This window comes from Ambystoma mexicanum, chromosome 5q (genome assembly GCF_040938575.1).
Source record: "Ambystoma mexicanum isolate Mex_15411 chromosome 5q, UKY_AmexF1_1, whole genome shotgun sequence".
Taxonomy (NCBI): Eukaryota; Metazoa; Chordata; class Amphibia; order Caudata; family Ambystomatidae; genus Ambystoma; species Ambystoma mexicanum.
This window is the reverse complement of record NC_090933.1, coordinates 424,696,950-424,711,585: the sequence shown is the minus strand read 5'-3', so window position 1 is coordinate 424,711,585 and position 14,636 is coordinate 424,696,950. Positions and strand designations below refer to the sequence as shown.

General features: G+C 42.2%; 1 protein-coding gene across 8 annotated transcripts in view; it reads left to right on the top strand.

Annotated features, from left to right (window-relative positions):
- Positions 1–14,636, top strand: part of OSBPL1A (oxysterol binding protein like 1A) — a 2,815,351-nt gene that overhangs the window by 235,933 nt on the left and 2,564,782 nt on the right. For all 8 annotated transcript variants that reach the window (XM_069620918.1, XM_069620915.1, XM_069620919.1 and 5 more), the window contains one exon: positions 5,783–5,857. In XM_069620918.1, coding sequence (XP_069477019.1) covers positions 5,783–5,857 — 75 coding nt within the window. The remainder of the gene's footprint in view (positions 1–5,782; positions 5,858–14,636) is intronic.

Below are 14,636 nucleotides of genomic sequence, written 5' to 3'. Positions count from 1 at the left end.
AATATTGACGCAAAAATATATGCCAGTCATAGCTGCCAGGCTCGAAGGACATCTACCCAAGCTTGATTCATCCTGACCAGTTAGGGTTCGTATTGGGGTGTCAAGGGTCGGACACTGAGGAAAACACTCCCATCTGATAAACTAAGCCCAAATGTCACTGGATGATCCTGTGCTTCTCTTCATAGATGCCGAAAAAGCATTTTACAGGGTAGCATGGATGTTCTATACAGGGTACTGATGAAAATAGGCTTGGGCCCGAAAATCTTGAGGCATTAGAGCTATCTACTCCTCCCGAAAACCTCTAACAGTCAACGGTGGTCAATCCAGGTGGTTCAACCTGGAAAGCGGCACCAGGCAGGGATGTCCCCTGTCCTCATTGTTATTCGTCCTGACATTAGAACCATTAGCCCAAAGGTTGAGAAATGAGCGGCAGGTGCAGGGTTTTACGATTGACAACCGAACATACAAACTGGATCTATACGCAGACGACATGTTGCTTGTTAGGCAGAATTATATGTAGTACCCTTTGGGAACACCACACACAATTAAGACTACAAGTGACAGTACAATTTCACCTTTGGTACAAGCCTGTACTACAGTTAAAGTGGTAGCAGTAGCAGAGCAGCCAGACTTATCTCAAGAGTAAGTGAGTAGTATCAAACAGTTACACAAAGGACAGCAATTACTATGATTCAGGCAAAGACTAACTCAAGATTTTCTAGTAAAGGAATATACATTTAATTCACTCTTCAGTTGTATAACAGTTCACCTTTCTAAGCAGTTTAAAAATCACACTCTTAATACACCACACAACTTCCCTTAAATTCCAGACAAGTTAAGCTCACAGAATGAAGTGGGAGCAAAATGACACTCCAGCAATTTAAAAGGGAGGGAAAGACAAAAGTTAACAGAAATGGATCCGCACCAACAGGTTAGTACTCAGGGCAATCGAACAAGAGAGACTACAATGATAAAATCAGATAGAAAAGGCTTAGGGCCAAAGTCAATGGTTCAAAAGTCTTTTGCTCAAGATAATACAGTTCAGTGTAGGTCGCGGTAAAGTTGGTGGCACGGTTTCTGGACGAGGTTGGTTGGTAGAAAAGTTAGTTCAAAGAGAAGAGAAGGACAAGCCCTCGGATTGGGGAAAGATTTCAAACACTTTCACCACGGCTGAACGAAACGCACAACCGGATTTGCACAGTACCTTAAAACGGAGAGGGAGCTGTAGCTGAGGCAGAAGTTCCTGGTAGTTCCTGCAGGCTCACGGTTACTAAAGTGACTGTCGGACTGATCAGAAGTAGGAAGACTGGAGGGTCCTGCACTACACAGGGAAGAAACCAGCAGCAGAGCAAAGCAACAAATAAAAGGTGCGCTCCTTAAAACCCAAGCAGGGTCCGACCTTCCTGGCTATCTGGCCCACTGTAGCTCTGTACACCGAATTCGACCATAGGAGGGGTCCTGGCTTGCAGTTGGGGTGAACTGGTTGGTCCCACCAGCTGAAGGGAAGAAGTTTCCTGGAGGATCTTCTGTCGTCATTCTGGAGATTCGGACCTGCAGCAGGGCTTCACCGGGCTGTTCAGTCGTTTTAGGGGTCCTCTACTTTCAGTTCCTCGTTGGTTCTTTCCTTCCAGTGGTGACTCTGCTCTTCCAGTCCCAGAGACCTGCTTTTTATGCTGTTTTCCCCCATTCATACAGCCTGGCTGTCAATCACACAGCAGGGTGGCTGGCCTGGCAAGGCCAGTCCCCTTTGCCAATCAGACTAGAGTGCGACTTGGGTTACCAAGGGAATCCATGGCAGGGGTCCTCAAACCCCTCCCTCACATCCTGCCTACCCAGACTCTCAGGCACCTAAAGGAGGGCTTCTGTGTGGAAGCCCGTGAAAAAGTGATGAACAAAGGGACCAAACCTGGTTTGGTGCGCATAATAAAACGCGAGAAAGACTTTTAACAAAAAGAAATGGCGAATAAACCCAGCCGGAGCCAAAATAAAATGTATTTGGTCAAGCGGGTTTATGTTTGAGGCTAATATAATAACCTAAAACATTACCACGTTTATGTAAGATAATCGCTGTAGAAATGTTAGGGTAGATACCACTGCCACCAGCCAAGTCTTAATGTAAAGGGAGCGAAACAATGCCCCAAGAGGCACAGACAAAAAGGGATAATAATTAACCCTTTCCAATACTCCATGAAAGATGGGGTGTACTGGGTCTGTGGTTTAAAGTGACTAAGGTAAAGTTAATGGCAACTTTACCCTTTTCTGGGGGATTGTAGTCAGCCCCAGAAAATAGTCGGTGGGAAGTCTAAAAGACAACCCTGTGTCACTACACTGAATGTGCTGTGTAACACACATGAAAAATGTGGTGCACTGGAGTAGGTGAAGCTCCAGTGCCCAAGATCACACAAAAAGTAGAAACACACATAGCCAAACACATGTAAGAGTGGGAAAAAAGGCTCACACTCTTACCAGGTGAAAAAATAAATCTTACAAATCCAGCAAAGCTGCTGAGGGACTCAGTAGGTAAGGGAAATCAACCATTTATGAGAATTCTCCCTAACATTGCTCCACATAACAAATCCATTAACCTCCGTTCCGGCGGCATTTGAAATAATGGAGACCTATGGGCAACTAGCAGGGCTCAAAATAAACACAGGAAAGTCCGTTATTTTTCCCATAGACGGGAACAAAGACGATCAGGTAGCACGATTTGACCCGTTGGGTATGAAAGTCAGTCTAACCACATTGCGCTATTTAGGCATCAACGTTACTAGAGACCTTGCAGGTCTATACGAGGCTAACTTCACTCCCCTAATGGCGATCATAGTGCAGGACCTTAAACTGTGGGTCCGCCTCACGATCTCTTAGATGGGGCGTTTTAACGCCATTAAAATGGTAGTATTGTCCAAAATCATATACCTCCTCCAAATGCTCCCAATCCAGATAACGGATAGGTACTTCAAAAAAACTAAAACCGCCCTATTACGATTCCTCTGGCAGGCAAAAAACCCAGGATCTCAGATAGACTTCTCTGCCTGCATAAAGACTCTGGAGGGGAGGCATTACCCGATTTACAGTCATATTACAGAGCCGTGCATCTAGGAATTCTGATCCCACACTTCAGACTACAAACAGATTTACAGTGGGTAGGCTTTGACAACTTTCACCTCTATCCCGCCACTTTGGCTGAATGGCTGTGGGTTCCCAGAACAAAGTTACCCAAAAGAATACAGGTGGCAATATGACCCGGTTAGACTGAGCAAAATGTACCAGGAAGCAAGTCCCCTATGCTGGCGCAACTGTGGGTCAAAAGTCGACTACTGGCACATGTGGTGGTAATGCACTGCAGTTCAGGCCTACTGGGACGAAGTCCTCAGCTGGATAAAAAATATAGGAGAGACAAAGGAGAAGGTACTGATGTTAATCCTGTTTGGTTTAGTTTAGCGGGATGATGAACTTGCCAAATTACCAAGGATGGCACACAGCCTGCTCCTAGCCGCCATAGCATGCCTTAGCATGTTCTGGAAAAGAACCCTACTCCCAAGAAAATCCGAGTGGGTAAATGTAGCCCGAAACCTGTTCCGTATGGACCGCCTGACCCGCTGCCTTACACAGAGACTATGGCTCTATTGAGACGGCATGGGCTGACTTTTGTACACAATATGAGCAATGAAATGATATAAGTAGCTGCATGCATCCATAATGCGATACTTACACAGCGAAAATGTCTGCCCACAAAGTGAAAGGTTCCTTGTATGAGGTTAATTATGGTGAAGACCAATGTCTGATGCTGAGGTGCAAGATGACTAGGAAGGAAGGGTGTGGGGAGGGTGGTGGGATGGGAATAAAAACAAAGTTCGATACATAGTGGGGACACTGTTTTGCATAGCTTTACTGTTCTTTCTTCATGTCATATTATGTCAAACTGTTACCTATTACTGTGACGCATAAAATTCAATAAAAACCAAATTTAATAAAAAAAAAAAAAAATCGTCAGGCCTAGTACGATAGTCGCTTGTCTGTTCCCTTCCCTCCCTCCCTTTGCCTTACCTATTGTCACTCCCCTTGCACTATCAGAAATGTCGTCAGGCCTAGCATGATAGTTATTGTCTGTGTCATCGCCTCCCCCCCCACCCCTCCCTCCCAGTCATTGTCCGAGCTCTTGCGGATAGTACATTTCCCATTCTTAATGTCTCAAGGCATTGCAAGACTGTTATTGTATTTTCCCTTGATTCCTCCCCTGCCTTGAAGCGCTTTGAAACACGTGTGTATAGGCGCTATACAAATAAACTATCATTAATTCATTAATTTAACTGCAGCCCAGTGCGAAATCTGAAAAAGGTGCATTAGGCAGACAAACACAGATTCCCCAGTACCCAACCCGCCCACCCCACTTCCAACCCAGCAAGAGCTACACAGCCTCCCAGGATGCTAAGTTCATCTCCCAGAAGCTCACATCAAGCCTCACAAACATCCAGGTATCATGATTAAGAGGAGGAGGCACAGAACGAAGTCCACCATCCCCATTGCCCACAGTACCATCGCAGCTTTCCCGCCTGACGAGCCTTCCAGTTTTGGGGCTATGGAAACAAAAATAATTCCTTCCCCTGTCATTTGCAGATCAATAATTTGTTGGCTCTGCCCTAAGTGGTGGAATTACCTGTAAAGAATTCTCATCATTGTGAGAGTGGTCAATTTCAGCCATTAAGTGCCATTTGTGATTCTCTGCAAAGTTCTTCTAAGTAAGTATGCTGGTGAGTGGTGTGTTGAATACGTCTTGATATAACCTTGGAATTGAATGACGTTTGGTTTTTAGTTCCATCAATCATTTGGTTGTGTACTTGTTTATGAATCTTTTCAAGCTCCCCCCCCCCTTTGCCCCATTATCAGGTATCAAGATTTAGCTTACTATATATAGTATTACGACATATAGTTATGTACATTCATATGTCATCAGAATGTGTGTAATTTGATATTTTTATTTTGAAAATATTATTGAAGGCTGAAAAGAAGCTCTGTACAATTAGCCAATCTTTTACTTTTTATGTGAACATTGATGCATTAAATAAATCATTTGCAAACTTTAAAAGGCAAGCCACTCCAAAACACAAGAGTAGTTTGGAATCTCTCTGCGTATAGTTGGGCTATTTGTTGAAGCGGGCACTTGATATACTTTCATTTGTACGCAATCATTCTTTTCACTAAATACCAAATCATGGTAGTGCCCATTCAAATAGAAGTAATGTATAATTTGCTATTAAGTGTTTGAATTGATTCAAACTTGCTTTCATTAAATGAAATACAAGAGTCCCCTGTATAACTCTTCTAAATGATGACCTTTTCTGTGTATACTTTTTCTTCTGACACCACTTTGGTTACCCAACATCAACCCATCGATAGATGGATGACGTACTTATTTTTCTGTTGGACGGTGTATCCGTTTGGTGCGTGCTGATGTTGTCGGTGTAATTGGCACATGCGAGTTTCTTGTACTTTATTTTGCCCGTTGTTCTGTAAACTACTTTGCAATAGCAATGTTTGGAATTCATTGAACATGGTATTGGGTGAGAATGCAAAGTAGAGTGAAAATGCTTAATCATATAGAGTTTCTTCAGAGCCATTGTGAAATGTTTGACTACCAAAGTTATGATTTAAATTTTATGATGTAAACCTGGATTTCGAGAGATGTGATTTCTGTTGAGTTGTTTGAATAACTACTTGTGTTTATAGGCATTCTAACTGTAAGGAACCACACATATTGACATGCCTCTTTTTTTGTTTACAGGCTGGGGCTGACGTAAACATAATAAATGATATGGGTGACACTCCGTTGCATCGTGCTGCTTTCACTGGGCGTAAGGTGATGAATGAAATTTCTTTTATTTCTAAAAATGTCTTCACATTATTGACATGCAAATTAAGCTATTTCGGTCGCTCACTTCGAAAGGCTAAACGGAAATCTAGGATGGCAGAGGGGAATTGTCAAATGGATTAAACTAAATACATTTACGGTATTGTTTTAAGCTCGTAAATTAAAATCCATAAAATGTTGCGCTGAAAATGTGCAGCAAGTAACGCATGAAAAAACGAGAGGCAGCGCATTCATGGATATGATCAAATATTGCATTTTACCTAATGTCTAACATCCGTTATTTCTGTTCAACCACGACAGCCCTCAGCCAGGTATAATATCAGGGTTTCAGTCTTTCCTTGTATAGTGGCAGCTGCAGCCATGAATTAAATACTTTTTTCAACACATGTTTTCTTGGAATGCAGAGACCACTTACTGGCTTGTGACTGTTCTTTCCTGTAATGTACTTTCTGCTACGGTTTCAACCCCGACAGCTTGAGAACACTTGCCCCATTTTTAGAGTCGGATGGCTTGGTTCGCTGCATATCTCCTTATTAAACTAATAGACATGTCCGATTATTTTTTCAAGGCATTTTTGCCTGGTTCCAATTGTCCCTCAGCTGTGTTATGTTTTTGTCCAACCGATTTCTCGCGTGTCAATGTTCTTTCTCACTAATTCACATGTATGCATACTTATATTTTAGGGGAGAAGGAAGGTAGGAATAGTATTAAATTAGATGGGGTGGGTAGATGATGTGTTAAGAACTTTCCTCGGACATGTCATGCCTCCAATTTACACCTGTGAATGTTGGCAGAGCCATCTCAACACTTCATCCTGCCAAGATCTATGCATTGACTACATTTAAATAGAGTAATACGTTATTATAGTATTTGGAAGTGGGGAAAAGCATTCATGAATCAATTATACATTATTATGATGCACCTGTCCCAATAATAATTACAATATAAGCTTTTAATAAGATGCTGCACTCTTAAACTCTGTGATTTGAGCGCAAGCATGCACCAGGGAAGACCACTGTAGGCATTGGATTGCTGGAAAAGCAGTTACTATCTTAACATGGAAGTGTCTCTCTACTGAACAGTAGCTATGTTGGAGTGGACAAAGACCTGCATGTTCAACCCACTTGATTAAAGGTGAATGATAACGTGGTAGCCTCATTGAAGTGGTTAAGTCTCAATAGACTCAAAGTAGCTTCCCATTCCCATGGTTGCTTTTTAGAACCCTGCAGGACCTCAGTTATCACTCTATTTCTAGGATTTTTTCTGACATGCCTTCTTGCCAATATCCTCCCATGGGTAGGAAGGCATTTGGTTTCAATTTGCGACCTAGACAGGAATCTGTAGACTATTCCAACACAATTTTGGTATGAGGAAGATATTGTCTACAAGGCTTTGTTTCAGAACTAGAATTGTGCCCACACCACCACTTCGGATGGAGATGATATTCAGCGATCCATCTAGAAATACTTAGCAAGGTGCAGCACCCTGCTTTTTTGAGGCAAGCCCTGTGTTAAGCCGGCATTCATTAAATATCATGCATTTTCTGTCCAAAAGAATGTTCGGTGTGCTTTTGAAAGAACTAAAAACGGAAGGAGGGTCAGAGAAACAAAGTCACTAAGTAGAAAGAAGGGAGAGAAGATGAGTTTTCAGGTTAGATAAAAAAAATACATAGGGATGAAGAAGAGCTGATAGAGAGAGGGAGAGCATTCCAGTGTTTGGGGGTGAAGAGGGCAAACGATCGGAAACGGGATGAAGCACAGGGGAGTTCGGGAACAGTGAGAAGAAAACAGATTCTGTGATCGGAAAGTTTGAGAGGGAGAATAGAACTAGACTAGCGAAGAAAGATGAGCCAAGCCGTGAGTACATTTAAAAACAGTAGAAAGAAAATGGTAGAGAAGACGTGATTCTAGGGGAAGCAGTGAAATGGACAGTAAAGATGTGATGGAGGAGCGAAAAGGTAGAGAGAAGAAATTGGGCGAAAATTAGCAAGAGTGGAAGGGTCAAGAGTCATTTTTTTATTTTTTTTTTTAATTATTTTACAGGATCAGGAGAATAGGAGCATGCTTAAAGGTATCAGGGAAACATGAGTTAGAAAGAGAAGAATTACTTAGTGAAGTAAGATAAGAAAGAAGATGGGGATAGACGTGGAATAAGGGAAGAGGATCAGAAGGAAATGCCGTTGGATGAGCACGGGTAAGAAGCGCAGAAGTATCAGAATCTATAAGAGCAGAGAATGAGAAGAAAGAGTATGAAGGTAAGCCGGAAGAAGAGGAGGAAGGAGGAGGAGTGGGAGAAGAAGCAAAAGCAGAACAAAGACTAGCAATTTTAGATGTGAAGTAGCTAGCAAAGTCAGAGGAAGAAGAGCTGAGGGATGGAGTCGGAGAGATTTAGGAGACAGGATGTTGTGGAGAAGTTGGAAAAGACGATGAGGGTGGTGAGAATGAGAAACTGTAAGATCCGAAATGTACAATTTTTTTGACGCAAGTAAGGCAGAGTCAAAAGTGTAAAGATGAAAGGGCAGCAAGATCAGACAGTGATCAAGATTTTTTTCCAGTGCCGCTCAGCTTTACGCAGCCTTGTTTGACTGCTGAAATAATCATGGTCTCCCTGAAGCCGCTGAAATAATCATGGTCTCCCCGAAGCCGCTTTCGCAAGAAGTCCAATATGTTTGCAAAAACATGAATTCTAAATATTATCCTACAGTCGCAGAGGAGCTGTGCGTGACACTTGGTAGGTCATGAACAGTCGGGCGTTTCTAGAGAACTCCCTATTCATCCACAAGTGCTGTCCTCCTTGCAGTACAGGTGTCTATTATGTAAAAACATGTTTAAAGCTTACAAGGGTACATTGTGCGATCCAACGTGAAATGGTTGGCCTTTGCATGCTCTGGTACAACTTCTAATGTTTTGTTATGCCTTTCCATACCCTTATCAGGCCTTGCTAGGCTATGTTATTCCTTTCTACATGGGATTGATTGCTTGCACCCCTCGCTATCCTTCTCAGTAGTCTACTTTCTGCACTATGCTGTATTTCTGCCTGTTGGGATTTGCTCCCATGTGCATCACTGCAATTTTGTTCCTGTGTCCCATTGCAAAGTTCCCTCTCTCCGGTTTTGCTTTCCTGGTGTCGCATTGTAATTCGGCGCCCTTGGGCCCAATGCAATTAGTACCTTACCATATTTTTGCTTTCTGATGTTTAATGTAATCCACGTGGCAGGCTTTTAGATATTGCACCGTAACATTGTACATGCAGAGTTCTTCCTAGGATTGTCACCAGACTGCCCGCTCTAGGATAACTACTCTGAACTTCACTCATGAACTGATCTCATCCACTTTCTTCTTGGTTCCCACTGTTGCATGCTCCCTATGGTTTCCACTCCTCCCCGTGTTCCCCTAACTCTCACCCAGACCAGCAGCTTCTGGCTGTTCACTGCCAGAAACATAAGCTAACTCAATGTTGTCTCAGGACATGTAATCACAAGTCCCTTACCCAAAGAGCACCCCTAATGCGACTGGTATGGCCACTGGATGGATGCTCCCAGCACTAAAATTCTCAGTCTATGCTCAAGCACACTATGTGCATACCAACGAAGATACTCACTTACAGCAAATGAATAATATATTTTTTTATATTGATTTATAAGTCACAATCTGTGATTCAGTAACCTTGAAGTGTTTGGTTAACCCTCCTAAAAGAGATCCTAGTGTACGCCTCTGGATTCGGCTTAAACATCTATCTTGGCCAATGCATTTTACCACCACAGGCATGCAAGACGTCCCTCTGGACACATGCCCCTGAGCTTTCGTCATATGACACTTCGAAACATGCATGCAGATCCTTGGAAGCTTTGTCTGCACACAACACAACAGCAAAGCTATTTTGCATTTTTCACTTTGCCCTCTGACCAAATCCACTACCTTCTCTTTCAGATCCACCAGTGCGTCTGCGACTATGCAGATGGCAACAGTGCACTGCATGATCTGAATCTAACATTCTTATCTCTGAATTTAAAACCCTGTGAGATTCTATTGAACCAGATATTTCCTAATGCTCCTGTTTATTTTATTTTGTATTTTATTTAATTATTTATAAAGCGCACGGACACCAACGGGGGGGCATCATGGCGCTAACTGTGAAAGAGAGAAAAATGACACGAAGGAGAGCCTAAAACAGGAACGTTTTCAAGGCCCAACGAAAAGATTGATGGTTAAGACAAAGAGAAGCAGAGCGAAGAGAACGCTTTCCAGTATTTACAGAAAGAGGTTACTGTTGCTTAAATCTTAATCCAAAGGTCTGTCCTGTCCCGTTGCATTTGGTGGTAACCTATACCTTAACCATTGGTGAAATAAGTTTTCTTTCATTATTTTCTAATCAAAGAATTTTACATTTTCAAGAATTGGTGAATATCATTTTGAAGAAAGGTCTTTAAAATCTGTAGAAAATGGTAGGTTTACTAGTCTCCTTTCTTCTTAATCTATTGTCCTCCAAAAAAATCAAATCTCCCAATTCATTTTTTCTTCAAAGAAAGGGTAGAAGCCATGTTCGTTTTGGATGCATTGACGAGAAATATTTTTGGGAAAGGAGAAATTATAGATCTATCACTAGGTAAAGAATGGGTATAGAGCCTAACGAAAGAATGATTGAACATTGTCTTTGTTCTACATAAATGTTCCACGTTGAGGAGGCTCGTGTGCATTGTAGAAGGGGAGGTCTACTTCAAGGTCCCTATTCGAACCACTCGCACAAGGAGGATTAATATAGTGTAGATGGGGTTGCAAGTTCAAAGGCACTATGTCCTTAGAACTTAGTTAAGAGGGCACAAAATGGTACTGAAAAAAGGCTGATACTCCTCTTCTGGGATTATCATTAAGTGGGCTAAAAAAGCGGCCTTCATTTAAACTTTTATAGTGCGACTTCAAGTTACCATAGTGCCAAATCATCCTTCTTGAGCAAAGGTTGCTGACTTTTACCTGTGTTTTGTGGGTGACTGACGGGACCCATGCTGCACAGCGCTGTTCTAATCCCCACAGCGGGCGGAGACCCTGGCGCTTATCCTGGAGACTGCTGCAATGGCAGGGCACAGGACTTTCATACTTCATATCCCAGCAGCATGCCTAATGGCAAACATACAGTGACCTGTTTCTGAAACCCAGTGGTCTCCGATACAAAAGGCGAGGGAATGCAGATTTGAGGATTATCAAAACAATTAAGTGCTTGGAGTGGTGTTTTGTGGATATTGTGAATTTCTGGTTTACTGTGACCCGGCCTCTTCTTTTTGACCCAGAGATTGGTTCTCCTTTGGTTGTATGTTATCCAGGTTTAAGTATTATCCGGTTTGCCTTTGGACAACTTTGCCTCGCGATTTGGATATTACTTGCTCGACTGTCAATCGAACCTAGTATGCCTCTAGATTACCTCTCTGTACGATTTGGATTTGTTGCTTGTCCAGGCCTTCTGCCTGTCCCTGGACAGTGTTCATCAGACTTTGGTGTTATATGAGACTCCTGTGCCTAATTCCCCATGCATTTGTGTTTTCCCTGTCTTGTACTCAGTCCTTTTTGATGTCTGGTGTTGGATGTGGACCTACTGCCTTGTTTACCCCTCAACAACTCTCTTCCTAGTTCTTCCGGTGTTGGTTGTGGATTTCCTTGGATTGTTTCCTGCACTTTATCCCTTAGTTGCACACTTGTGGTGTTCGGAATAGTTCCCTGCGCGTTTATTTGATTTGGTTTCCTGACCTATGGACTTGTGACACTCCTTTTAAGCCTTTGACCACAACTTACCGGTACTAAGGGTCTTCAGAGAGTGGGAGGTTTAGGGGTATCCAGTCTGTTACTGAACTTATTCTCTTTTTTTTATTTTTATTTATTTGTTATAGTTGTAATTACAACTTTACAAATATAGGCATACTATGCATGACACATTCAAAGGTCTAAAATGTGCGTTTCGGCATGTAAATTAAACATTTTCACATAAAATTGCATTCAGTCTTGTGACTTTAAATTGAATTATTCTGGCACATACACTTGATGCATGATGCTAATTCATTCTGGTATTACCAATGGTTGCGACCAAGGTCGAGTGAAGCGAGATAATTTCAGGTCTCTTGTTTTTCTTTTGCCGATTTAGATGACTTGGTAAACACATCTTGTATTTATCAAAGCTGCAGTTTTAAAAGAAAGTTGTTAGTGGCTTTGCTTAGGGACACATATTGTGCACCTAAAATCATTGCCCACATAGTGTCAGTGGTAAGGTGCGTTAAGTATGAAAGAACGTATGGAAATGTTCTTTCCTTATCTCCAAAAGCGCTAGGCATTTTACAATTAGGTGTACCAGAGATTCTGCCTCGTTTTATATGCCGCAGAATCTGCATACAGTTCTATTGTTGCTTTCTTTGCTTCTCAACGCTATTACAGTTCTAGTCGGCCATAGGTTGAATCTTAGCCTCATTATTTGTGATCGATATGCAGCATTAGGAAATCTTTGTAGATATTTTGGTATCTGATTGATCATTTTAGGTATACAAATTCCATGTTTGTATATTTTGTATTTTTTGCGTGTCTCTTCAGTTTCAGCCCAATCCTTGTACCACAATTTACACTTGGCTCGTTGGGGATTCAATATCCGTGTGTAATCATCTATATCGGCTTTCTCCATATTTTCCATACACACATTTTTCCAGATGTTTATCTTGCTCTTTGAGCTATTTTCGAGGGCTTGTGACAAAAATAGTATAATATTTGATTTATATTCTTCTTTCATTATGCACTTCCTGTATAAAGACAGTGAATTCCATACAACAATCGCCTTCAGGGAGATTAGCCCTAGTTCATAATTTATGACAGGGTTTGGAAATCTTTTGGTTAAAGTGAGTAGTCTATTTCCAGAAGTATCCTTATAGGTAGTGCCACTTTGGCTGGTTTTCCCAAAATTTGGATTGTGCTCTGTTAAGGCTGGAATTACTTTTTGTTTGTAAAAAGTGAGAATGGGCAGGCAGGAGGATTTACCATATTCCCTGTGGACCATGGATGCTTGGGAAGGTAATGTTGACATTTTAAGTTTAATTTCCATTTTGTGTGGCATCAATTTTGCTGTCATTTACATTTACTCCTAAGTATTTATATTAATGTGTAATTGGTAAAGGAATATTGCCGAAGACCCATTTAAATCTTAGATTTTTTATTTCTTTTGAATTACCAATCTTTAATATGTTGGATTTGGGGATGTTTATCTTTTGGTCATTCTGTAGAGCATACTTTGCCAGAGCACCTAGTCTTTGTAGACCAATAGGAGTTTGGTCCAGCAGAATGGGATTGTCGGCGTATAGCAACCATGCTATCGCGTGGTTATTTAACTTGGGTGGAAAGTTTCTGGTCGCTTCAAGGTTTTTCCCAATATCTTTTATGTAGAAGTTGAACAAAGTGGGCGCAAGAGTGCATCCCTGCGCTCAAAAGAAGTCCCTCGTTATTTATTTTAATCCGGATGGAGGTTTCACTGTAGAATTGTTGTAGCAAATTCAGTATATATGGAGGGCATTCAGCTGATTCTCATTTGTTCCACAATAAGGATCTTTATATTGAGTCGAAAGCTTGTGAAGGCTGGCACCTTAGCATGCATGTGTCCAATAGACGGAATAAAGTACACACCCTTCTAGGGAATGAGACCAGGAGAGTAATTGCAAGTAAACCACATTTTATATAAGCAAATAAATGGAGCAAAGAACTCTGGTGCCCGAGAGCGCTCTGCCAAACATTACGTGAACAGTGCATTATAAGCTCTGGAAACGTCACTACTGACGTTTCCCTATAGGTACATAGTGTTACATCAGGATTGGAGGACTACATGGATACATTATACTTATATAGGGACCGGCTGGTAGCTTGGAGGTTCGGCAGGCAACACGTGGGTCAGCTGGACTCATCCAGGTGAGGTGCACAGAGATGCTGTAGCATTTGTATAACTAAGCTAAATAACAAGACCTGGCATGCATGAAATTCTCAGACATAAATTGTCACTTTACAAAGAGGCTGATGGTGCGAAATAGGTACATTCCGTCCTGCGTTTTTTATGGGGGGCATGGGTTGGGGGTCGTTGATTCAGGTGCCTTATCTGGAGGGGCGATCTGTGATTTGTGGTCCCTAGGACCTCACAACTTCAAACACAGTAGACCTAGGTGTTAGTGTTACCAGAATATATGACCACTCTAGGTTAGTTATGATGGGTGAATTGAAGGTGGTCTGGGGGGAAGGGAATGGTGACCAGATGCATTCAAAGGGAATGGGGGGCAGGGGTTCAGTGGACCGAGGCCTGGCGGGGAGGGGTGAAGAGGGCATGAGTTAGCCTGCAGAGATGGATGGAGCGCTGGGGCAGGAGCAGGCATGGGTCTCACATTCTAGGATGAGCACATTTTGTCAGAGTTCGATACTTGTTAGTTGCAACAATGAATGACCGCGTTTTCGTGAGAACAGTAATCGCGCTGGGCTGACATAGGGTGGTGGAGGCGGGGACTCGCTGTGCGCGGCGCTGGGAGAGGGAGGAGAGACATTTCAGCAGAGGACCTAGACAAAGATGGCGTTGAGGAAGACACAAAATGGAGTCCAAACTATACAACTTTGCACTCATTTGCACACTTATAACAACAAGTAGAAGATGCAAATATGCACATGAGGGGCAAAGATAGCTCCCCCCTTAGCTCACATAGCATTTACCTGGTACAGGACTGGTGCAGGGGGCGGGATTTACCACCTCCTATTTATTTTTTTATTTT